The 24,941-nt window shown below is 39.7% G+C and overlaps 1 protein-coding gene across 5 annotated transcripts in view; it reads right to left on the minus strand.

The window, feature by feature from the left end:
- The window catches only part of IL1RAPL2 (interleukin 1 receptor accessory protein like 2), a 372,119-nt gene that overhangs the window by 175,209 nt on the left and 171,969 nt on the right, over positions 1 to 24,941 (minus strand). For 4 of the 5 annotated variants that reach the window (XM_033514121.1, XM_015626821.3, XM_015626820.3 and 1 more), the window contains one exon: positions 4,653 to 4,926. The exons of the other annotated variant lie outside the window; for it this stretch is intronic. In XM_033514121.1, the coding sequence (XP_033370012.1) occupies positions 4,653 to 4,926 (274 nt within the window). The remainder of the gene's footprint in view (positions 1 to 4,652; positions 4,927 to 24,941) is intronic. 5 annotated transcript variants of the gene reach the window in all.

Below are 24,941 nucleotides of genomic sequence, written 5' to 3' on the forward strand. Positions count from 1 at the left end.
TCACCTTATGACTTAGTTCAGCATTTCTGTTTGGATCCAAAAACACCTCTTTTTTTTTTCACTTTGCTCAGAAGCCAGACTTTCAGCATTAAGACAAGGGGTGCAGTTTTTCCTGGGCTCATGGGTGCACTCTGCAGTCCAGGTAGGCACTTGCAACAAGCCCCTAAGCCCTGCCTAAAATCCTCTGAAGTGAGAACACACAGGTTGTGCTGCAGATTTTACTGCCAGCCCATCCAGGCTGTCTAAATCTGATTTTGATTTGCTGGTCATCCATTCCACAGACATTCAGAAGCCAGAAGGCTTAAAATCTACTATTGGTTTATTTTATTATGGCTCAGAAAGTGGTATCTCAATAGTTCACCAATGGGAACTGTGCACACAGGGATACATCAAGGGAAAAAGGATACACAGATTTCCGAACCCGATTTGTCAGCAGTTCTCTGGCATCAAATGCTGGTATTAGAGATCTGCAAGCTTATTACCCCATAGGCATTCAAGGCCCTCACCCCCTGTTTATTCTGCATCCTGTACAAAAATCAAGGCTTAGCTTCATTAGCCAGCTTGGTGACCACTAATTTTCACCTCCTCCTTCCCTGTACCCTCTTGAGGCACAGGTTTTCTATCCTCCTGATTCACGATATGAGAATCAAGTTATTTTATTTCACCAACAGTTAATTAACAGCAAATATGTACTTATGTTTTTTACCTTTACTGGTTTTGTTCTTTAAATGCTGACTACAGTTTGCTTTGGAGCTGAGCCTAGTTAGAAGAAGGTTTCCATAAGAAGTCCCTAGATGAGGGAAAATTTAAGGTAAATTTTGCTGAGACTTTTTCCCCAGCTCATCTTCTTTTCTTTCACCAGGTGAAGATGATCTAAGTTGGCCCAGTTCTTGTTCTGTCTTTAGAAAATGTGCTTTTAACACAGAAAAACAGATGTATTTGTTCAGAGAGCAAAAGCAGACCATGATCTGGCGAAAGACTGTCCTATATACTCAGAACTTTAGGGCCACCCTGTGCATTTAGATTGAGTGTAATTTCCATGTTTGGTTTGATGCTTCATCATTTTGAAGCTCATCTCAGAATCCTTCAGTGAAGAAGCTGCAATCCAGAGTACTGATGTGAAAATCCCAGAACATCAAACCTCTGTAATAGAAATGCCAGCAGCTTTATCTGAAAGCAGCACTGTTGGATACTGGAAGATTAATGGCATATCCAGGGTAGGCACTGGAAGGAGACCTCCAGAACACAGCATTTCCACACTGGGCAGTAAAAGCATGATACAAACATCGCAGCATTTACCTGGGAACTGCAATGAAATATATCACTATCCATTACTTAGGATGCCTTTTGGATGTAGCAGCAATATCCCTGATTTGAAACAGAAAAGGCATCCAAGAACAAAGAAGATCCATGAAATTCACATGGCTTAACTAGCACAGCTCAACTCTGCATTCCTTTAAAAGTCCTTACAGAATCAGGACCTTTTCATATGCTTAACATTGGAGAAAAAATATCACACTTCAGTTTGCATCTCAGTGTGAGATCAATGCCAAAATGTATTGTCAGAAGGGAGAAGTAGGTTTTAATGCAATAATAAATCCTTCCTATTATACACACACCCCCACACCTGTCTATGGAATAGTGTTTAATTAGTAAGTAAAGGAGAGGCAACATTTAAATTATGATATCAATTCTCTTCAGTCTGGAGAAGCAATCTCATTCATAAGGGCTGATCTAATACTCCTTAATTTTATGCAGTATTACAGGTTCTTTTACAAAACAGACATTATGATCACTGAAATGACAATTCTGTATAAGAAAGAATTCACTGACACCTTTAATTTTTACCCATCTTCAAATCACTGTCATAGCCTATCCTTCACTTGCTTATTCCCACCCTTTTCAAGCAGCTTCTGAAAAATTCCTTCACACTGCTCTACTGATAGTCATGCCTTGCTCCTATGAGCAAAACGTGAGAAACTTGAAAATGCAGCTCCTTGAAAAACAGGTTTGCTCTTATTTTCTTTTCCTTTATTTTTTTTTTAATTAAGAATCGAGAAGAAACACTTTAACAAATAAGAAATTCAGTGTAAAGTACAGTTGACTTTTTCCCCATACAGTCTTCTTATCTGTCATCTTGTGTTGACTGGGAGAAAAGTAACAAATTGGGGCAGAGTAAATTAACAAAGCTCTCATTATTGACTTCCCAGATCAAGACTGCCCTTCCTGTCAACCCACAAACTTCTGGGACCAGGACCACTCATCCCACTTGACCTTAGCACCACATCTGAGCATCTCACCCCCTTGCACCTTTTTGCAAAGACAAGCACCCAGAACAGTTTCAAGGCAAGAGCCTTGAAGTGGTGGAACTGGCCACTAGGACAGGCAAATGTGAGATTCCATGCTTTGGGCAGCACAGAGAGATGTACCAGAGCTTCACACATCCCTGGTGAGTGCCTAGAAAGACATCAGTTTAGAATTTAATTGCTTCTGATTTTCTCTTAAAGAATGTGAATGAGAAATTCTTTATTGAGAAAAAGTTTTAAATTTATCTTGAATCAAAAGCATTTTCCTCCCAATTTTTTTCTTTCAGCTACCAAACTGAAAGACTCAGCTATGCATTCAAACCTAAACCCAGTGTTGCACACTGATGGAGACAGTTACCTCTTCACTTCCACTGCATCAAGTTCTATCTACCAGCCTCTGTTGATACAGTTTACAAAAGATGGCATTTGTAACAGAAATTGTTAATGCTTCTAGAAAATAAAATCATATTCTGAAATTACTGCTCTCATTGTGACCTCTTAATTCTCATAAAGCAGGTGATCCTGGTTAATGACTAAAACACAAACATCTGCTTATCCCCCTCAAAAAAAAATGGATTAATAAAGCTGAAATTACACAGTTAATGGTGTGGATAGTCTCCCACAGAAGTGTGATCACATTTCAGAACATTACATCTAGCTCAATTTTAATGAAATTAAAATCAATTACTATTGCTACATCCTCTGCTATTTTAAGCCTCCTATGGTTCCATAAACAATAACAGCAAGGATACATTACCATGCTTTTGGAAGAAAAAAATAATTCAGTAAAGGAAGAAATATAGTCTTTTATCTGTAACCACTACACATATTATTCTACACTCTGACATAAATCAAAAAAAGGCAAAAATATCTGCAATTATATAAGAAAGTTCTAGTCAAAGCAAGGAAACTGCATAACTGACAAGTTGCTGTGTAATGCCTTCCAATAAGCATGTCATATAGTTTTTAGCTGAAAATGAGAAGAAGCCATGAATTATTCAAGAACTTGCCCATTTGTTACCAAAACTACTTTGTCATGTAAATGAGCTGAGTTTTGAAATTTCCCGGAAAAAAGTATGTCCCAGAATTTGATCCAAGATCAATTCTTTATTTTTCACAAAGGATTTGCATTAAAATGTTTCAGAGTATTAAACCAGTAACTTGATTATCACAACAATGACTGCTTATGAAAAAAGCACAGCTCCCTTGAAACATATAAATCACCACTTTCCTGTAATATTTCAAAATCAGGGACTTCACATCACACCCAACCTCTGACAGAGGAGCTGATAAAAGAATAACTCCAAAGGCTGCAGCACAGTTCAACTGATGACTTTGGCAGATATATCCAATATTTAAACTGGATCTTGGTGCCCAGTACAAACCAACACAATCCATGGCACAATCTTTGATTTCAGTAGCACTCCTCAGGATCAAAATGAGCTGAGGCAGCTGAGACAGCAAAACTCAGCAGAGATGGACAGAGAGCAAATCCTGGCTTCTGAACAGTGCTCTTACTTGCTGTAATACTCGTTATTTAATTCATGGAACGTGTCTAATTTCAGTATGGAACAGCAGACAAAGATGAAGCAAACTTATTATCTGAAACTGAATAGTTTAAAACCAAATCATACAAAGTATCTGTAAACTCATTTTAATTCAAAACTGGATCATTTAAGGAATATTTATTCATTCATTCATTCTTTAAAAGTCCTCTTTTTTATCATCTCTTTTTAGGCATAGAGATGACATCCACATCTACATGATGGAAATCACGAGCTTCAGCACATGTTTAATTTAAGGCTCATCCAACAGTTCCAAGATACTTCTGAGAAATGCATTTTGGTGCCTTACTGAACAAGGTCTGCTTAAATGTATGATAAATCATAATTGTGTATTAAAATAAGCATTTCTTCAAAACCAGACAGAACTGTAACTCCCCATGGCCTGATCCCATCAGAATAATTCAAACTGTAACTCTTTAATAACTCAGAAGATTTGAAACAAAGTACTTAAACAAAACACTTCATGATTTTAGAAGTATCAGGTTCTGAAAGTTTACAGCAAATTGAGAATTTGCAAATTTTGTACTTAAAAAAAAGAAGTAATTAAGTGAAACCACGTTAATCATAGCTGTTGGATGAGGTAACTATAATTACTAGGGAAACTAATTTTGAGACAAAGCATTATGTGACGTATATAAGAATAAAAAAATTAGTATGTATTAACTGGATGAATATCTAAATTCTAATAGCTAAAATGATTTTTTTAACCAATATCTAATACTCCATAGATTATTAACCAACAATCCCCACATTCTTATTTAGACTTTAACACAATACTCACCTCAGAACACACGTGTAGAAACCACTGTCTTGCAGCTCAACCGAGTGAAACCATATGGAATCTTCATCCTTGCTCATCCTAACTTCGGAAAATATAATGGGTTCTTCTAAATCTCCTTTGTTTTTGTACCACATAAGCCTAAGACCTGTGCTTTGGGCCATGCTATAATTAGTTCTGATATAGCTGTAGAAAAGGGCACATTTCACTCGGACTGGTTCACCTGCCAAAGCCATGTATGTCTTGAGATCCACTGACCAGTCAATGCAACCATCAACTGAAAGCAAAACAATAATAAAGAAATATTAGACACAGACACATTTTTCAATATAGTGAAAGGCAGCTTGGGAAATGCAATACAGTACCCATTAAAAGAAATGGCTTTTGGCATCTGCTGAATTGTTTTAAGGTAATATGGAAGACATAAAGCAGTTATTGTCAGCTAAGGGGTTTCATGCACCTTTTTAAATTACATGTAACTGTGAATGTGCAGGCAATAAGAAGAGCGCGCTAAGCTTGCTCAATTCCACATCTTTAGAATATCATTACTTTCATCCCCAAAACACTAATTCTTTATTAAATCAACCAAGTGTTTTGCACCTTAACTGCTTGCCCCTGTAAACCAGTTTTGAATTCTCCAATTCCTTGTTGGAAGAAAACGTACATTGGCATTTGATGCTGATCTTATCCCTTAAAACTTTTCCATCCACCTCTGTTAATTATGTTATGCAAAAAAAATCCCCAAATAACAGATGTGACATTTAGAATTTTCTTTTCAAGGCAGTTCCACATAGTTGGGTTTTTTCCCTACAGCCTATTCCAGCTGTAGAGGTCTGTATTATATACAACAATATACAATTACAACATGCTGCCCATGAAATCAAACTTAATACAGGAGTCATACAAATAAAAAAGGACCTCTTTTGATGTTCTTTTCAGCAAAAACTTTTGAAACAGTTTTCTTGATACTTCACTCTAAAATTAACATACATCAGGCAGTTTAATAAAAGATCACTTATCCCTACAATTTTTTCTCCCATTGCTATTATCTTAGTTACAACACGGACCTAGCACAGGCACACATATCAACATATCACTTATCAGAGACCTTTTCATTCAATCTTTTTCATTGCTGGAGAAACTAGAAGCTTGAAAATAAGTCAGGAATAAAACCAAAGAAAAAGATTTCAAAAGCAGGTCATCAAAAGGCAAAAACAATACCTAACACTGATGGACTTCATTAAGTATGTAGCTTTTAGAATTTATTGATCATATTATGCTACAAGTAAATGGAACATCTTTACCCTTAATGCAGCATCTCAGATTCTACCACATAACTCTCAAGTTGCCTCTTGTGCATTTACAGTATCAATTCTCATACTATAAATGTTGGATATCCTCATACACTTTTTATTTAATACGCATTGTTCATTGCATTCTGTCATCAAGTGATTTTTTAATTTACTTCCTAAACAAAGGTAGTGAACAAAAATTTCTGTACATGGAATATCATGCCTCATCCTATTTTTGGTGACTTTTAAAGCCTTTTATTTATGTCTACCAAGTTTTGAGGTTTCTCTTTAATCATTGAAAGGTAACCATGACAAATGGAAGGTTTTAATTTTCCCATTGCAGTAAATCAGCTTTTTAAGTGTTGTGATCACATGAGCCACATGTTAAACTTGTTGACACTGACCACTTTAATACTTTTCTGATATAAAAACTTCCATGTAACATCTTGCTGCAAAACAAACTTGTTAAAAAAAACCAAACTAACAATCTCAGGAGGGAAGGGAAGCCCATTACTCAAAATATTAGTCATGACAGATTTGATAGGTGAAGGGAGATCATGGAACACCTTTACCCCCAGGGTGTTTCCTGTTCCTGCTCCCCACTCCACAGGCAGGTGCAAAAGCAGCAGCTATTTGTGCCTGCTGACTTCTTTCTTCATCAAAAAAGCCCCCAAACCAAACCCTTCACCTGAATTTCTGTACACAGTTAACTGTTCCAGTTAACTTCAATTTTGACTTTCATTCTTTTTGCTGACAATATTCTACTGATTTAAATTAAAATTAATTGCTTTTAATGGCTGCTGTTAATGACATCAACTGAAAGGCCAGTAGCAATTTACTGATGTTCCTTTTCCTCACTGCTTCTGCTGTGTCCTTCCTCTAACACTTGGAGCCACACACGGTAGGACAGGCTTGGGTAATCATTATTTGAAAGTTGTGTACTGGAGCATTTGTTCTCAGTGCATCTCCTCCAGGTTTATAACATCCTTCACCATGACCAAAGTTGCACACTGTAACTTGAACATGCCCTTGCCAGGACCCCAAGAAACATCACATTGACCTCTCTCTGTCTCTGCTGCTGCTGCACAGACACGGGCAGCCCACAGCAGACCTGGAGAAAGAATCTGGTTCTCCCAGTCCTACAACCCCATCTGATCCACTTTTACATTAAATGCCTGGTTCTGACAATATGAATTATTTTATATAGGTGACAGGAGTTTTACATTGAGCAGGTGTCATCCTACTCCACACAGAGTTTCCTCAGAAAAGCTCTGTGCTTTTTTTAAGTCCTGCTCTTTAGGCAGGTGTGATTTACAATTAAAGAACAGTGCAGAGCTCACAGCTGCCTTCTCTCAGTGGGGGATGTGCAATGCAGTGCTAAGCTCTCCAGATGGCTCATCCCTTGTTCTCCAGGACACACAGGTATTCCCAAAGGTATCCTCTCTCTACTGTCGTTTAGCAAAGTCACAGAAGTCTAAGTACGGCTGTAAGTTGAAATGAATACAGGTGTCCAGGACTGGAATTTAGATCTAAACTAATTCAGCCAATCTAATTAACTCAGCCAATCTAATTAATTCTGTCAGTCTTGTGTCAGTCAAATCCTGTCACACCACCTAATTCTTTCAAACCTGTGCTGGTTCAACAAAGTTAAGCCACACCAAAGAATAACTAACAATGAGACACATGGAAAGCTTGTGGATCAAGGACAGCAGTGCCAGGTTTTTTTTATTTCACAGAGGAGAGTCACAATTAGTAGGAGTTATGTAGTTAGGAACTGACCCAATATGGAAATCCAAATTTGGAAGCTCAAAATACCTTGCTTCCAATGATATTTCTCCCATATCCACACCAAACTTGTAAAAGCACAGTTCAAACAACCAACTAAGCAACGAAGCAACTCCACTTCCATTTGAAAATTTATTTTCCCTTCTTGAATGCACTTCTAATTTCAGAATTTGAGCTGTTGAAGTATAGGAAGCACAGTGGAATAGATGAAAGGCATCTGAACAGTAATTTACAACCAGGGCACCAGACTGGCTAAAATCCCTCTCCAACTGTCCCCAGAGCACACTGCAATGGTGGGGCCGGAGCTCTGTTGGCCATTGCCAGCGCTCCACTGGAGGCACCCCACACGGTGACCTGGGCCCAGCAGAGCACCTGCAGCCCAAGGAAGAAATGAAAGAAAAGGAAATTAACACTAGAGACTTTTTTCCCTATTAACAGTATCTGAACGAAAGATTTTGAGCAGCCCAAAGGAGGCTGACCAGAACAGGGAGTGGGTTGGAGGGGGAAGGTGCGGGCAGGATGCTGCCCATGGTCCTGTCTGCCCCAGCTGCTCCCCTGTGACAGCTCTTCCTGCAGCAGGCCAGGAGGGGGTAATTACAGAGAAAAGAGCACACAGGGAACAGAGCAACTAGTCATTATAGCGTTGATGACATCTGTGGAGGGGAGAAGTCTCACAGAGCACCTTGACTAAATCTTAATTATTGAAGAAAGACTAATCAAACAGGAGCCAAGTTTTTCCCCTTGCTCTTTTTTCTTGTTAAATACACAGGTAAGAATGTTTCCTCTTCTGAAGCTGTTGAGGCTAAAATCTAGGTCAGGCTCCCTGCACTCACATGGAAACTGGAATTTTTTCCTCTTGCTGTGCTGTCAGTCACTGGAGCGTGAGCATTGTTAGATTTGTTTGGAGTATTCTCCAAGCTGTCATTACAAATGACTGGAGTTGCTTAGGTGGAGTTCAGCACTCCATTATCCAGAACAAAGTTTGCTGTCATTTTTGCTGGGCTGGCTCTCAATATGTAATATAATCATGTTGGTGAGAAAAATAATAGCATTAGAGAGGCACTTATATAATAAATGTATATACACCATTTCTCTGCTACCCTATAATCACCTGGTAAGTGCCAGACAGAAAGCTTATTCAAATTAAATTCTGTCTATTGTGGATGCTTATTTTACACACTTCCAAGACAGATTTTTATTTTTTAATTTGGAACACTAAGAGACTATAGAAAACACTGTCCCATTTTTATCTCAGATTCCTAAGGGAAAGTGGTCTGCCCACCTATCTGTCAATCTTCCCCATCCCCTTTGCATAACTTCTACCCCAGCTGACTAAATTCAACCCTATTGCATAGAAGATGACAGTGCTGAGGAGTGCTCTCTCCTGCACGGGTGCAGAACAGCATCCCACTGTGTCCCCCATGAGCTGGGAAACACAGCAGCAGTGAACCACAGTGCAGCCCAAAGGGGCCCATCCCAGTTACCTACCCAGGCTACTGCAACCTGAGCAGAGAGCAAACTGAAAATGAAGGCTACAAAACTACTAAGGAAAATATAGATTGAGTTGGCTGACAATAAGTTATTGTACTTTTATGTCAGCAATCACCCAAAGCATGTACTGCATCTTCTTCCTCAACATTTCCTGGCAATTTCCCATTACTCTTATTTTAAATAAATCTAGTTGTCTAGGGAGTCTAGATGCATTTTAACATGAACCATAATAATTTATAAGCAATTACAGAGGAGCATGTACATCGTCTCTAAGTAATTTGTCTTTCTGATTGCTGTCACATGAATAATTTTTTGAACTGCACATCTGCCTGTTATAATTTTTATAGGGATCTGTCACCCACAGCAATTTATATCATAGCATTGTTAAACATGTTTGCCTACCTTGTTACCTGAAAATCTCATTTTAAATTGAAATAATCTACAAATAAATCATTAAAAAAATAATACACTAACTAATGTATTGAATTTATTGCTCCGCAAAGCAGGCAATGCTTGTGACTCTAGGTACACAGTCAGAAATAAAACCACCATTCCTCTAATACAAGAGTTATATTTTTATGTATATGTTAGCTGTAGGACAGCAAAGTCCAGGAACTGATATCCATCATGCTCAGGGTTGGCAGACACATAGCAGTGATAGATGCACTCCATTAAGAATGTCCAAAGAGAGATGCAAATTTTTTAGAGTCTTAAAGGGGAGAAATCAGTTACAACCTATGAATTTTTGGCAACTTGGGATTTTCAGATCTTGATTCTGGAGAAAAGGGAACACACCCTGCATTTGAGCATTTCAGCAGCTTTGGCTGGACATGATTGTCTCAAGTGTCAGGGTGTTGGATCAGCCTCACCAAATGTAATTGGTTTCACATCTCTGGACTTTTGGCTTCACTGTGCTAATGCTGCTGCAGTGCTTGCAGACATCTGCCAGCTTCTCATCACAGCCTGGCACTGCCATGTGAAACCTGAACAGCAGCAGAGCCCAGTTTTGTGTCCTGTCTCCTCCCAGAGCCCTTCCTTCCTCCTAACACCATGAGCTGTGGGACCTGAGCTGCCTAAAAACTGCCAGCGACCACCACACCCTTCTGAGTATTCTTTAAATACTCCAATGCTCCAATACACACATTTGCTGGTCAAAGAACACATTGTAAATAACAGTCTCCTGACCACTTTGTGCACTGTTCAAAATCACAGATGTTACCTCCAAAGCATGGTGAGGTCTCTGTGTGTGGAGCTCCCTCATCTTAGCTCACTGACCAAACTAGATGATGAAAGAGCACTCTTGTAACTGTTAATAAAAATTCACTTTACTGAGACACATCTGAGCTGCTATCTCTGATATACAGAGCAACTCACCTGGCTTTACTAGGGAGAAGCCCATGCTGGCAGTACTCCAGGAGTGGGTGGAGGGTGGCCTTGTCCAGCAGCAGAGGAGCATTTCCAAGAGCAGACAGGGAGGGGAGGAGGGGGAGGGTTCAGGTAAAGTGTCTCTCATCTCTTTTCTGTGAGTTTTACCCTTTGAATCAAGTAGACTCTAGGTTTTGACTCTATATCCATATTTTAAAGTGCATTTTAGAAAAAATTCAAATAGTTTTCCCGTGAGGGACACACAAAAAAATATCTGCTGGAGATAAGATCACTTAGAAAATAACAAATCTTGAGCAAAACCAAGTTTATTGTGGTTCAAGATGGGTGAATTTTGCCATGCTTGTCCTACAATCCTGTCAACAGCTATTTCTAATTCTTTTCTATGACAGTAACAACTTGTTTCAGCAATAAACCAAGATTTTTTTTTGCTGTAGAAACACAACATCTGAGAATAGGATCACTCACCGACTTTGCAGTTTCTCTACTCTGATCTCATTTTCTGAATATTTTTTAGCAAAAATCAGACTATTCAAACTTGCTGGTGAAAATGCTTGTGACTTTCAAGGCATATAAAAGTGCAAATACTCCAAAATTCCTAAGTCAAGTAATGATGAGTGAAAAAAATCTTCATTAAATTTAGCAACATGCAAACGTTCCTCAAAATCTGGGCCAAAAATAAGGAAAAACGAATTTAAACATCATTGTACACTGCCTAACTTTTTTTCCTAATTTTGATCAAAGCTTCAAATTTCTGCAGGATGGACTGAAAGGTTTTTAAGACTTGCATATGCTTCATTTTTTTGAGCAGCTTTTCTTATGATCCACAGCTAAAAAACCCAACTGAAATGTCAAATATTCCAGCCGAACACTCATTATTTCCTTTGAGGTCAAACTCTCTGTAAATATATACTGCCAGAGGTTCAAATAACCACAGATTGCTCTGCCCTGAATTACATATGCATATGGAGCCAGGAGCATTTTAGCCTTGTATTGAAAATGCAAAAGAAAGAACATACTGGTAGATCACCAAAATTCTCTAGGGAGAGAAAAACCCCTGAACAAAGTCTCAGCTTCCAGAAGCGATGGCATATTAATGAGGTCAAGGCTTAGAAATTATATTTGAAGAATGAAAATGCTGCAGCAGAGTCAGTAGAAGGACTGGACAGGGGCATTTCATCCCGAAGCACTTGTCAGAGCCAGCTTTTCAGGTGCCACTTTATCACAGGGGTTTTCTGGAACGCTTGCTGATGGAGAGAAGAGCAAATCACAGCTGGCAGGTTAAGGATTTTGCTGGAGACAGGGAGGTCTGAGACACATTCTGTGATGGAAAGGAAATCTCTGTTCTCATCATATTCTTTGCTACCTCTTCCAAGTCAGATGTTCCCAGAGACAGATGGAACCTGAAGTGCCCTTCCAAAGCTGTGCTCTTTGTGTTCAGCTGATCGCTCTGCTGAGCACAGAGAGGGGGAGGGCAGTAAAGCAACTCTTTAAAATGCAGCATATTCACCCTAAAAATGAGTATTTGGTGACCTTGATCTCCTAATCACTTCAATATCTGGCAGGTTTTTAAAGAGCCTGTGCTGAAGTAAACAGTACAGAAATTGGAACTTATAAAAGTGGTTTGGTTTAAAATATTCAGTGTAATGCCTTGATTCTCTGCAGCTGTCACCATGTTAGAAAACAATGTGAAAGGCACCTTGAAAATCAACAGCAGTACAGACAGGACATGAACAATAAAGAAATCATACTTCATGGCTTCATGCTTTGATGTATTTTGTGAAGTCCCAGCCATGGGTTCAAAGCATGTGCCCAGCCTGTCCTGCCTCCTCAGCCCCCCCAGCACTGCCTGGCCCTGCCCTTCCCACTCCAGTTCCCCTCCTGCCATGGGACAGCAGATTTGGAAGAGCTGTAGGAAAGGTCACTGACAAATCTCCTTCCTCTGCCCTTTGCTTCAAGGCAGTAAAGCCAAGCGGGTGATCTGCAGCAAACAAGGTATCCAAACCACTAAACTTCTTTTCTTCTTTGAGAATCTATAAATTAATAGCTATTTCTTCAAAATCAGGCACGAAATAACATGATTAAATTAGCACCAGCTAGCCTGGGAACATTATCTTAAGCAAAGGAAGTATGTTGCTCTAGATTGAAGCGGCCAGATCAGATACAGGCTGTTACATCTGTTTCTTGGACAAGTAACAAAACCTTTCTGTTTAAATCCTAAAATTTAAATTCCATAAATTAACAACTCAGACAACCAAAAAGTCAGTGCAAACACTGGTATGAACTCAAAGGCTTTAAATTAGTGTTCGTCCAGATATGAAACCTGTCTGAAGATGGGTTTTTCTTGTCCACAAAATCTAGTAAACAAAAATAATTCTCTTTTCCAACCTTCAAAACAGGGCAAAAAAATAATTTTTTTTCTAGCATGTTGCACAGTGTATGTTGCCATTTTTGTTAGCTCTTTGGATTCCTGAGGGAATCAATGAATGATGGAAAAGCTCAAAGAGAGACTTCCCAGCATCTCTGATACCTCTTTGGTGCACAGGACTATATTCAGACAAAGGAAACAGAAAGAAAGAAGAATCAGTATCTAAGGAAGAACAGTTAACTGATACCAATAACAAGTAAAACAGACTGAAAGTATTTTTTTGCATTTATAAATAAAAGTTTTATCCTAACACAATTTCAGGTAAGGAGCAACACACTGAAGACACACTTCATACCTGAAGGTATGTGCATTTAATACTTTACATGCTGTTGACTACACGTGAGCTCTTTAAGGCCACTACATTAACCATGTAAAATTTGACACAGTTCTGTTTTTATGTCTTTAGCACCATGAAAACTTAGGGAACAAAGCTGAATTCATCTCAATAATCAATGATTCTCTTTTTATTAGTTTCCTTGAATAAAGGGACTTAAGGTAAAGTAAATGAAAACTAACTCCCAGATCAGGCAGTTGTAGTCTCAAGTAATCATAAATTAGAAAACTCTATATCCACTGCTTGTTATTCTCAGAAGGGAGTAGTAGAAAAGAATTGTGAATAATAAGAATTCAAAATTAAAGACAATGAACCTCTATTAACGTGGTAGCCCCTGTGAGGTAGAATTACTGGTGTACATACACAAGATTTTTTTTTATGTGGCACGTGTTTTTCAAATATGTGGACAGTTTGATTATCAGCTCTGAGGACACAGTCCTCTTGAGTTTGGATTAGGTTAGGAAGATGGGCTCCCTGTTGAATACACAGGGCTAAATTAATTTCTTCCACTGTCTGTACAGAAGAATCCTTGAGAGACACAGGTCTGCTGTAAGAGCTCCTACCACACCTCACCTGTGGCAGAGGCAGACTGCTCGAGAGAAAAAGAGAGCAAGGAGACTATCAAAAGATCCCACCACCAGAGGAAAGCAGGGCTGAGTTATTCCTGGGGATGATCTCCATGGTGTTTGTGCAAGGTTTAAGCAATCATTCACTGGGACACCTCAGCAGAGACTTTTCTGGTAACCCAAATTCCCCATTTACCATGGGCACCTGGTGCCTGACCAATGCCCCTGCCTGTCTCACAGCCAACTGTGCCGTCATCCTGGGCCTCGGAGCCGAGCCAGATTCCAGACCTCCAGGGGTCTCTTCCTGACCCTATGGCTTGTCCTAGCACTAACACTGCCCTTCACAATTCACAGATGCACAAAGGGAGCCTTTCTCACAAATACCCAGATCTAGGTGGACACCCGCACTACCCTACTCATTAATAATTTATTTTCTAGCTTACAAAGATGTAATCAATCAATCCATCAGGAGATTACCAAGGGTAATCTTTACCCTTTACTGAAAGGGTACAAAACTGGTTCCCCATCATAAACACACTGGGTAGAATGAATGTTTTGGGGCTTGGATAGCTGCAAAATACTGGATGAACACACAGTAATGTTAAAAATAAAATAAAAAAAGAGAGAGAATGCCCAATTTTCGATCAGGACATACACAAGAATAGAAGGGAAGAAGTCAAGTTCATCTAATTTACTTGCAACAAATAACTAGCTTTGGTCATTTGCTTTGACTCTATGCATTTATCTTTGGATATCTAGAGCCACTTGCCATTTTACAATTGCTGTGCCATTCTTCCTGTTATCTGGTACAGATAATTTCAGCTGCAGTAAGCCAATTACCATTTCTACTTGCATGACAGGAAGACCTCTGTCATGAAAAGGTTGTGACCCACACTCTAACCTAGGTTGCAATTCCTCCTCTTACTTTAATTCATTATCTGCATGTATGCAGCAGAATTTAAATAGGAAATTCTCCTGACTGCAGATCACATTAGATTACATTTCAGTAAAATGAACATTTACAAATCAAAAGAGTATTTGCTTTTATAGGATAGTCATGAATAGAAGTGTTAGTGGGTTATTTGGTTAAAATTTCTGTAAGTGATGGATTATGAAACACTTTCAAAAGGAGGTATTTTTAAACAGTAAACATTGTTCACTTGTTTCTATTTAAAATAAATAAACAGGGTTATTCTAATTGCAAACCATTATAATTACATGTAAGAAAGAAAAATGAAGGATGATTGAAAAATGAGCCATTACAAGAGCTACCAGAGCTACAGATGTGTCCCTTTAGGTAAAGTGGCAATGCAGTGCTGTGCTCTGGAACACACCACTGCACCTTTGCTTAGAACACCTTTACATTTACATATCCATTTTCCAAAAGCTGCCAATTGTAACATCCTGCAGCACTGCATCCACCAGTAGCCCCTCACCTTCAATGGGAACAAGGGTCATGTTGATGGGATCACATCCATCCCCTTTTCTGAAAAAAAGGCCCTAAGGGAGACTGCCATCACAGCCTGCCAGCTCCCCAAATCCCCACCCACTTCCAGATGAGTTGTGAGCAGTGACTCTGAGCAGGACTGGTCACCAGTACCACGACTCCTCTCAGTCCCCTCTCAAGCTCCCATCCCTGTGACCTTGCTCCTCCCTTGCCCCAGCCCCAGTGATCATCCTTTATTGGGGTAGAGGGGTTATTTTGTCATCACCAGAACTGCAGATCCCCACATGGTCCCATTCCTAAGGACTTCATCCTATTTCAAATCATTTTCCAAAGTCCTTACTTAGAGCACAGGCAACACTGACTGAAATCCCACAAAAACTGTCTCTGCTTCAAGCTGACACAAAGCAGTGACTATCTTTAAATGAGTGCCACCATAAAGCAGATAGACTCCAAACCAGCCCAGTTTACAGCCTTCTCCTCACACTTCCTTGTAACTTCATGAGCCAGAAACAAAACTGGCAACAGGAAGATTTCATTTATTAGTAAGCAAAAGTAACAAACTGCAAATACTTCATTACTAATACATCATTTGCTCAGAATGACACAAAACAAACAAGTCTGTGTTTTATTCATGGGCCTCCTGTCATCCTCAATGGCCCAGACTCACTCCAAAACATGCAGCTGCTGCTTGTTCCACTGAAAAGGGATGGGAAGATGGAGATGTTTGAGCTGCAGGGCTGAGGCTGAGCAAAGGTGGGAGTTGAGAATACAGGAGGGGAACTGGAGAGCTCTTGGCACCTCAGGCCTTTCTTTGGATGTCAACACATCCTCCAGGTGGGACACTGCCCTGCAGCCCCTAATCCATCAGCACATCATTATTAAATCATCACAGTGCAAGGTAAAAGGCACCTCTGAAACTTGTTGTAAAAACCTCCACCTGAGCCACTGATAAACCAGAAAAATTGCATAACTGTAGCAACATGTTTAATTAATGTCTCTCCACTGGTTACCCAATACACAGTAAGCAATGTGGAGACTGCTCATTTGCTCACTCACTCCCAGTTTCTTATTCTAACCCGCATTCCGTCATTTCCTGTCCCCATCTTGGGAACTGACTGCCACACAGCTTGAAGACAACAGTATTTTAATATTTTAAAATTATTAATATGGCAAAGCATGGAGGTGACTACACCTGGACTGGCCACTGTAAGGATCACCCCAAAGAAAACCACTATGTTTTCCACTTAAGAAACCCTGCTTTGAAACATGCAAAATCAGTACTTCAATTCTTAAACAGAAAAAACCTCACAGTGATTAGGGAAGACAGGACAGAAATGCAAAGCTAGATCCCTTCTTTCTCCATCTTCTTCATAGAGAGGGGACTCATTTCGAAGCCTGGCTGAGGCAACCTCACTAAGTTTGAGGCTGCAAATTCTCAGTGCCTGGAGGATTCCCATCCCTGCTCAGGGCAGGCAGGCTGTCCCTGCTCCTCTGGGAGGGCTCCTGCCTCTCACATCAGGGCTGGGAGGGCTCCTGTCTGCCAGTCCCTGATCCTTCCAGCACTGCCCCTGCTAAACTCAAGCAGAATTCAGCAAATAGTGGGGAAGTTTCCCAGTGGGGAAGCTGGAGATGGGAGGGAAGATTAATTATGACACACAGCGTTGTGAGTGGATGCATTCCCAATTAAAAATGCTCTATTTAATTCAACCCAATTTTATTATCGTTTTGACTGTATTATTTTTTCCAGCTCACAATGACAGACTTTTCAGTTGAGATGACAGAACTGTCATCTGTCCAGCTCTACATCTGAAGGAAGAGGAAAATGACTGTTCCCAGCTGAAGAGGAAAAAGCACACAGGAGGCATGTGACCTCAGGGCAGGGATTTTGGGTACAGACAGGGAAGTGAAGTGAGCGGTGTCTGACAGACTAACACATGTTCCTGGGGCACAAAAAAAAAAAAAAGCACTTTGAATCTGCTCTTATCGTGGTTAAAGCAGAATTTAATGGCAACAAATCATTCTTGTTTTCACAAGATACAGGGTCCAGCCTCAGAGGTGTGGATGGCATCCAGCTCCCACGGAGATCAGTGTACCCCACACAACCTCTGCATCCTGCAGCACTGGGGATGACACTCCAGGGAGCACGTCCCTACAGCAAACCCTCTTTGTGAGAGGGGAAAAAGAATGAAACAGAGGGAGGCTCTGTTAGAAACAGGCACATGCATCAGAAATAAAGATGCAGGCGTCATGCGAACTGTGTTACGGGAACTGCTGATAAAGAGGATTTCTTCCAAGATAAAGACTGTCTGTCGCATTTCTATTAAATATAAGATTATCACAAACACAATCATATTTTTTCATGCGTCACTTTTGAAATAAATTATATTTCACTGTGAGGTTGACAGTGTAAGAAACACAATTAGAGTGATTTACATGTTAAAGACATTATTATATCTTCATTGTAAATATTTCCATCGTGATGACTTTGAACAGAATCTTTGAAAAACAGAAATATAAATATCCTCATGCCAGATTTCACATAATCTGAAATCATGCTGTGTCAAATTGTCAATTTAAAAAATTCTCCTAAGCCATTACAAATCCTATTTTAATCTCTCCAAAGACTCATCTGCTTTTACATAATTGAAAATAACCACTGCTTGTAATGTGTTCATTTTGATGTGCAGTGAATAACGTGGTGCCAGAACCCTTCTAGCCAACCACTGTTTTGAAAAACTGTACTAAGCTTTCAATCTCCAAACTGCCTAGGGCTGCATAAACCTTTACAATGCAATTTTTTTGTTATTGTTTAATGCTAAATATTCCGAATTATGTCATCAAAATCATGAGAGTTGAATTTTTTTTCCTCTTCCCTGGGACTGATTAGTGTGTCTTCAGTAAGAAAGATAAGCAAATACAACCTCATTAACGAGCTACGAACTTTAGATAACAAAAAGCACCACTAATAGCCCAAGTGCTACTGAACGGCTTCTCCTGTTAGAAGAGACAAATTCACTCAGCAGGAATCATGGACCCTGCACTTCTTTGCTTCTGTTTGCATATATTTAAAAATAGCCTTGGCAGTCCAGAGAGCACGGCTAACATGAAGGATATGAGGGATGACAGCAGAGTTCCACCAGACCCAGACCAACAGACCCAAACACAGGCATGGACAAAGGGGACCGGGGTTACAAGAATAAGGTGCAAGAAGAGTGACTTTCAACCTGGTTTTGCAAACTCTGCTTTAATTAGGAAAGGATTTCTCAAATGCCCATGCATCTTCAAACTTTGTGCTGGGAAAACCATTTACTGCTAAATGGCAAGTGTAGGCTGCATGCTAAATATTCTGATTTTTTGGTTCTCTGAATAGCTGTTACCCCAACATTCTTCCTGTCTACCTTGGGTTTTTTAACAGAATTACATATAGCCTGCAGCTCCAAATCTAAATGAAAAATGGAGCTCCAATTGAAACTTAGGATAAAAAAGAAGGCAAAAGTTAATGAGATTTAAATTAGTAACAGCCAAAGCTTTCCCTTAAAGAAAACATTATCGATTTTAAAGAGCTACCTAATGAAAAAGAATGGCACTCATTTAAGACTTTGCATGAACTACATTAGAGTTTCATTTGTAATAATAAATAAGGATGTGCTTTACAGTCCAGTTAATCAGCAGGATTTATGTACATATTTTTATGAGTTAACTACACATTCCCTAAGCCCTTAATCACAGTTCTGGGTGAACTGTTTATGGTACTGAAAAATTATAATTTCTAAGACCCAGACTGTAAAGATAATTAAGTACCAGTTCCCTATAAGAGTTAAACACCTATACGGTTTCTGGGTTTATAATCTATTTTTCATTTGAAAAATGGAAATGCATAGTGTTTCACTTCATTCTTTCTTAAAAAATGTTTCTATTTTCAGTTTATGTAACTGGTTATTGGAAAAATTCTCCTCCTATGAATGTTCTGCAGCTTTTACACACTATGAACAAAAAAATATTATTGCCAGAAAAGGCAATACATGGACTCTTTTTAAACTCCCTGAATAGGTAGGAAATTTGTTGAGCTGATGGTTTTCACATATTTTCATTCAAACATAATTGTATACAATCACAAAACACTTTATCATATCAGTACAATTCAAGAATATAAGACTGTGATCCTATGACATTTAAATATGGAACACTGGTGACCATGCACAGTTTCTTCTGTGAGAACTGCTGAGAAAACAGATGAAGTGCAAGGTCCCCCAAGCAAGTTTCAAATGACATTTAAACCCAACTATTTCTACAAAAAGTAAACATGCCTGAATCCAGTCCAAACAGAATTTCACCTCATAATTCATTAAAACTCTAGACAAAACCCACCAGAACTACAGGAACATTCAGTTCATTTGCTGAGATACCTAAAGTGCTAAAGCTTTAAACTCTATAAATTGCTAAATTCCCTACAGATGCTGAAACCAAGCTCACCTGGGGGAACCCCAAGCCCCCTACCTGGTTCCTCAGCTCCCACCCTGGGAGGTATCTGCTCAAATTCACTGTTTAAGCCATAGATCTGCTCAGCATCACCTCAGAGGGCTGTAAATACACACACCTGCTCACACACAGACTGACCTCCATCTCCTATTGATGACAACAGTGGTATTTAACTCCCCTCCAGCTCTAAAGACCACATTTCTCTCCAACAGCAAACCAGGAACAGAGGTAACTGCATTTCTCAACGAAACAAGCAACAAATATCTCAAGTTAAGCATGTGCATGCCAAGATGACAAAGAACATGTAAATGTGCCCCATATGGTACAACAAATACCAAAATCCCAGCACAGCACTTCTCTTTCAATCCAATTCACTGGGACAGCACTTCCCAGGGGAGATAATACCTGTCCAAACATGTCTGAATGGTTGGACTTAATCTTTGCTTTGTTAAAGCAAAAGATAGATTTACAAAGAGATGCATTCATTTTTAATAAAGAACATTCATACACATTAATTTCACCTGCCACAAGACTGTGCCTTGAAGAGATTCTCTAAAGTAACTGAATAAAACTTAACCCATCTGTTTCACAGAGCTAAGAACTGCATCTGCCTCTTTGTGAGCTGATTTACAGATCCCTGGCAGATCTCCTCCCTTACCTTCAACATCCTGCTGTGGCCACTTTCTCGTGACTGTGGTCACCTTCTTCACATTGTCATCACGATTCTGAGCAGTAGTGCAGCTTGGAATCAAAACCCTACCATGATCCTCCCTCATGTTTCCCACTTAATTCATAAAGTGGATTGCCTCCCAGAGGCAAGACAGCTCTCAAACACGTAATCTTTGGGTAGAATTTTGAGTGGGCAGAAGGAAATTGCAACTCAGGTACATTAGGTTGGTTTTGTACTTTGTTCTTCCCATTCCTTAATTATGAAGTATATTAATAAACATGAGCCTTAGATTTGTGGTATTGCCTAAGGCATGACAAAAACAACTGAAACTGCAGGAGTTGCAACCCTGAATGGATCTTAAGGGAAATAATTAATAGAATCTAACCTATGATTCCTTGTTCCTCTAAACTATCTATTTTAGTAATGTTCAGTACAACTCTTTGGAGAACAGAAGCCAGTCCCTCCTTCCCCACACAAATGTGACTGGAGTACACTGCACTTGGTGAGATGCACCACAGGACCCCTGTGAGGGCTCAGGAGAGCAGGGGGGATGGACACAGGTACTCCTGTAACCCCACTTGGGCTTTAGATCTAAACCAAAGAGATTAAGAATTACTCGTGGACTGAGGGCATCAGCTGGCAGCTGGAACAGTCCCAAATTTAAAAACCTAGGTGAGGTCTGTGGGAAGCAATAAACAGCTGCTACTCACCCTGCTGCCATAGTGATTCTCACATCCAAGCCTAACATTTAAAATGTTTCTCTCGCTTTTATTTGATTTCACTTTATACCACACTGTTTCTCTTCTGTTGTTTTACAGCTGATGCAGGGGTTACATTCTGGTGTGTTATGGACCACAGCTCAAGAACTCCCAATTGAAAGCCTCCCAGAAAACCAGTTTGTACACAGCTCAGGCTGTCTGACAGTAGGCAGCCTTGTGCTTCTCAAAAACCTCCTGATTTAATTACCACTGCCCACATTCAATGAAGAAAGTTTACCACATCCCTTCTGACTTTTGCAACTTTCACAAGTAACAGGCTTCCACACTATTTTTTTTTAATTTTTTTCCCCCTTGTGTCTCCTACAGGTTGCTTTTTCTTGCATTGTTCCAACCCACAGAGTTTAACCAGGTTCACATCCTGCCTGTACAATAGTGAAAATTGTGAGACTTGGAATTTGAAGTTTGCTTTCCTCCCCAAGAGCCCTTAGATGACTGTTTGTTCTGTTTTATACATTCTAGTGGGAATTCCTACAAGTACCTTGACCTTTTCTCTCTGCCAGCAGGAGGATTGCTGCTTTAATTGCAGGGAGACAACAACAAAAAATATCCTGGCCATGCAGACCCAAGGTTCCCTGGTGGAATGATGTACAAGAGAGATGGGATTTCTTTGGGGATGGAAAGATCATGTTCACAAAGAGATGGCTGAATCATTCAAGCATTTTTTTATGCCTGTAACTTTACCAAGTCTCTTTTGAGCTTCAACAAAAGTTTCATAGTCAGATGAGACCAAGTGTTGGGCTCTTTAAGCACCAGCTGCAAATGAAAGAAGTCTTCCTACAAAAAGCATTTGAAAAGAATTCATTTCAGCTTTGCCAAGGCCAGGCATTACCTGGTCTTGCATCCACCCAGACAGTGAAGGCTATCTTAGCCTCCTCAAGGAGACAAAGTCTGTCCACTAGTCAGATTAACAAAATGCTAACAAAATCCCTTGGGCATTAAAGATGCAGTTTCAACTCTGATTTCTTTTGTAAGAAAAGTTAAGTATTACAGACTTTGTCAAAAGAACTTTGTTAACACTAACACTTGAAAAACAACTATGCTAATATGACATTTTCCATCCACTTGTTCTGTACTTTAATGCCATTTAGCAATGACCTGCAGCAATTCCCTCCCAACCCCTAATATTTGGTCATATATGTGGGAGGTCACTTTTAAAATTATTTTTTCACTTGCTAATTTATTGTCATTTTTGATTTATCTAGAATACACTTGCACTTTAAATGTGACTAAACGTGACATGTGATAATAATCTTGTTATTGGTTTACTAAAAATGGTTATCACTAAAAATGGTTATTATAGTAGTAAACTAATACCCTTGAAAAACCATTTGGGGCAAGACCATTCTTACATGTGCCAGTTCTCTATGCTTTCACACAAAATATGCCCTGGCAGTCACTTGAGCACACAGAGCAGCTGTAAGTCTCAGCTTAGAAACCTCACTGAAGCTGAAAAGAGAAAATCTTGGTAACTGTGGCACTTAAAAAAATAATATCTTGCTGTGACACTGGAACCACATTTAGAAAGGGGACAAAATGACTTTTGTCCTTTCCTAACTAGCATTTTTTGACATCCTTTCCTAACTAGCTTTTTTTAAATGCACAAGAGTTTTCAAAAAGCACGAATTCTGCAATTCAAGCGTGCACACTGGTACTTGCACAGCCACTGAGGCTCAGCACACAGCACTTGGTCGTCTCCTCTGTGTGATTGTAATGAACATTCTCCACTTAGTGTGATGAATAAAAATCAAAGGCCATGCTGAGATGCTTATCTTACAGACAGAAATAGGTTTATCCACAGGAATATAAAAGTTAGATGAAAAAAGCAGATAAAAGGAATTATCCACATTTCCTAAAGAAAACAGAAATACTGAAGCTTCAAGGCAAGAAAATATTTTCATACACTGCAACTCTTAAAAAAAAGACAGTCTTCAGGCTGTCCCTGACAAAGGTAATGGTAGTGAAGGGTTCTGAACACAAATTTTTAGTCCACAGCTTTGACTGCATGAGCTTCCTCCTCCTGATTTGTTAAGACTCCAGAGTGATAAAACAATAATAATCAAAGTTAAACCTAGACTGAAAACATCAGCTTTGCACATTGCTTTCATCTCAGAGTTGTCAGAGTCCAAGAGCAGAGGCCACAATTCAGACTTACACCACAGATGTTCTGGCTTAGCCCTGAACACTGAAGGATCCCCAGATTGTGAGAGTCCATTGCTAGAGCCCTCCCCAGCAGAGCTGCATTTAACTATTCTGAGGGCTCCTCTCTCCATCAACATCCCTCACACACCACCCAAAGCTCTCTGAACTTTTGTGTTCGCTGTGTGATGTGCCTGTGGTGATCTCTTACAGGGTTGGGTTGCTGGGGGTTTTTACATCTGAGTTCCCCAATTTTTCCCAACCAGTTTTCCTTTTCGGACTATGAACAAGAATACTCTAGCTGGAGTTCCTGCATCTTAGTCTGCTTCTGAAGACAGCTGCTACACAAGTCTGCCTATTTATAACTATTTTTAAAATACAAATGAAGAGAGAAGCATTTAGATTATGGGGTCTGGCAGAGGACTTGATTTGAACTGTTTTAAACAAACAAACAAGCAAACAAACAAGAACCACAAAAACCCAAAAAAAACAACCCCAAGAAGGTAAAGCTAACCATTTCCACATCATTTGCATATATGACTTTCATAGGTACTGTAATTTCTGAATTTAGTTTTCATTTATAAAAGCTCATTGCTGATTGTACTCAAACTTCCTGGGAAGAACTGGTGTTTCCCTTCTTGTCTTACAACTTGCTTTCCTTTCTGTCCCAGCTCTTACACAACACCTGCCCAACAGCTCAGCAAGGAGATGAGGTGAGGATTGCACAGGGAAGCAGTGTGACTCAAATACATGGCCCCAAACCTGCAAAGGACAGGTGTCCATTAAATCATCAGCAGAAAGGACACTCTGCTGTGGGCTGGAATTCAGCTTCGAGGGTGAGCCAGCCCATTCCAAAGTAACAGCGCTGTCACCCACAAGCCAGGGAGGAATGTTTAGTGTCACATGGCTGCACCACATTGAGAGATGGTCATTAGGGCAACAGTGCAGAACTTGCTTTTACTCCCTGAACAGTCAAAGCCCTAAAATTTCCAGGCTGACAATTCAACAGGAAAGAAGAAACTTATTTATTTGGCCAATTGCTCCATACTGTGAAGTTTTCACCCCAAATCACATGAAAGGCCAAGCATCACAGACTCATAGAATCATAAAGGTGGAAAAAGACCTCTAAGATCATTGAGTCCAACTATTAACTGTCCCTTAAAAACCCAACTTACCTGCAGTGCATTGTATCCATGAAATTCTAGTTCAAAAAAGGTGGTTTTTCCCTCAAGTACTATAGAAGGTTCTTTACAGTACAGTGCAAAATCCCTGATCTGCACATTTCTATTGGTTTTACATGGCCTGGTTTTTGGTAGCAGGGGGGCATAGCTTCTGTGAGAAGTTGCTGGAAGCTTCCACCATGTCCAGCAGAACCAATCCCTGATGGCTCTCAAGATGGACATGATGGACATGACCCATTAGAGAGGTTGGTAACGCCTGTGATAACAGGTTTCAGAAGAAAATCAAAACAAAGGGGGCACAGCTTTTCTTCTGGTCAGAGA

The sequence above is a fragment of the Parus major genome, chromosome 4A (assembly GCF_001522545.3).
Source record: "Parus major isolate Abel chromosome 4A, Parus_major1.1, whole genome shotgun sequence".
Classification (NCBI taxonomy): Eukaryota; Metazoa; Chordata; class Aves; order Passeriformes; family Paridae; genus Parus; species Parus major.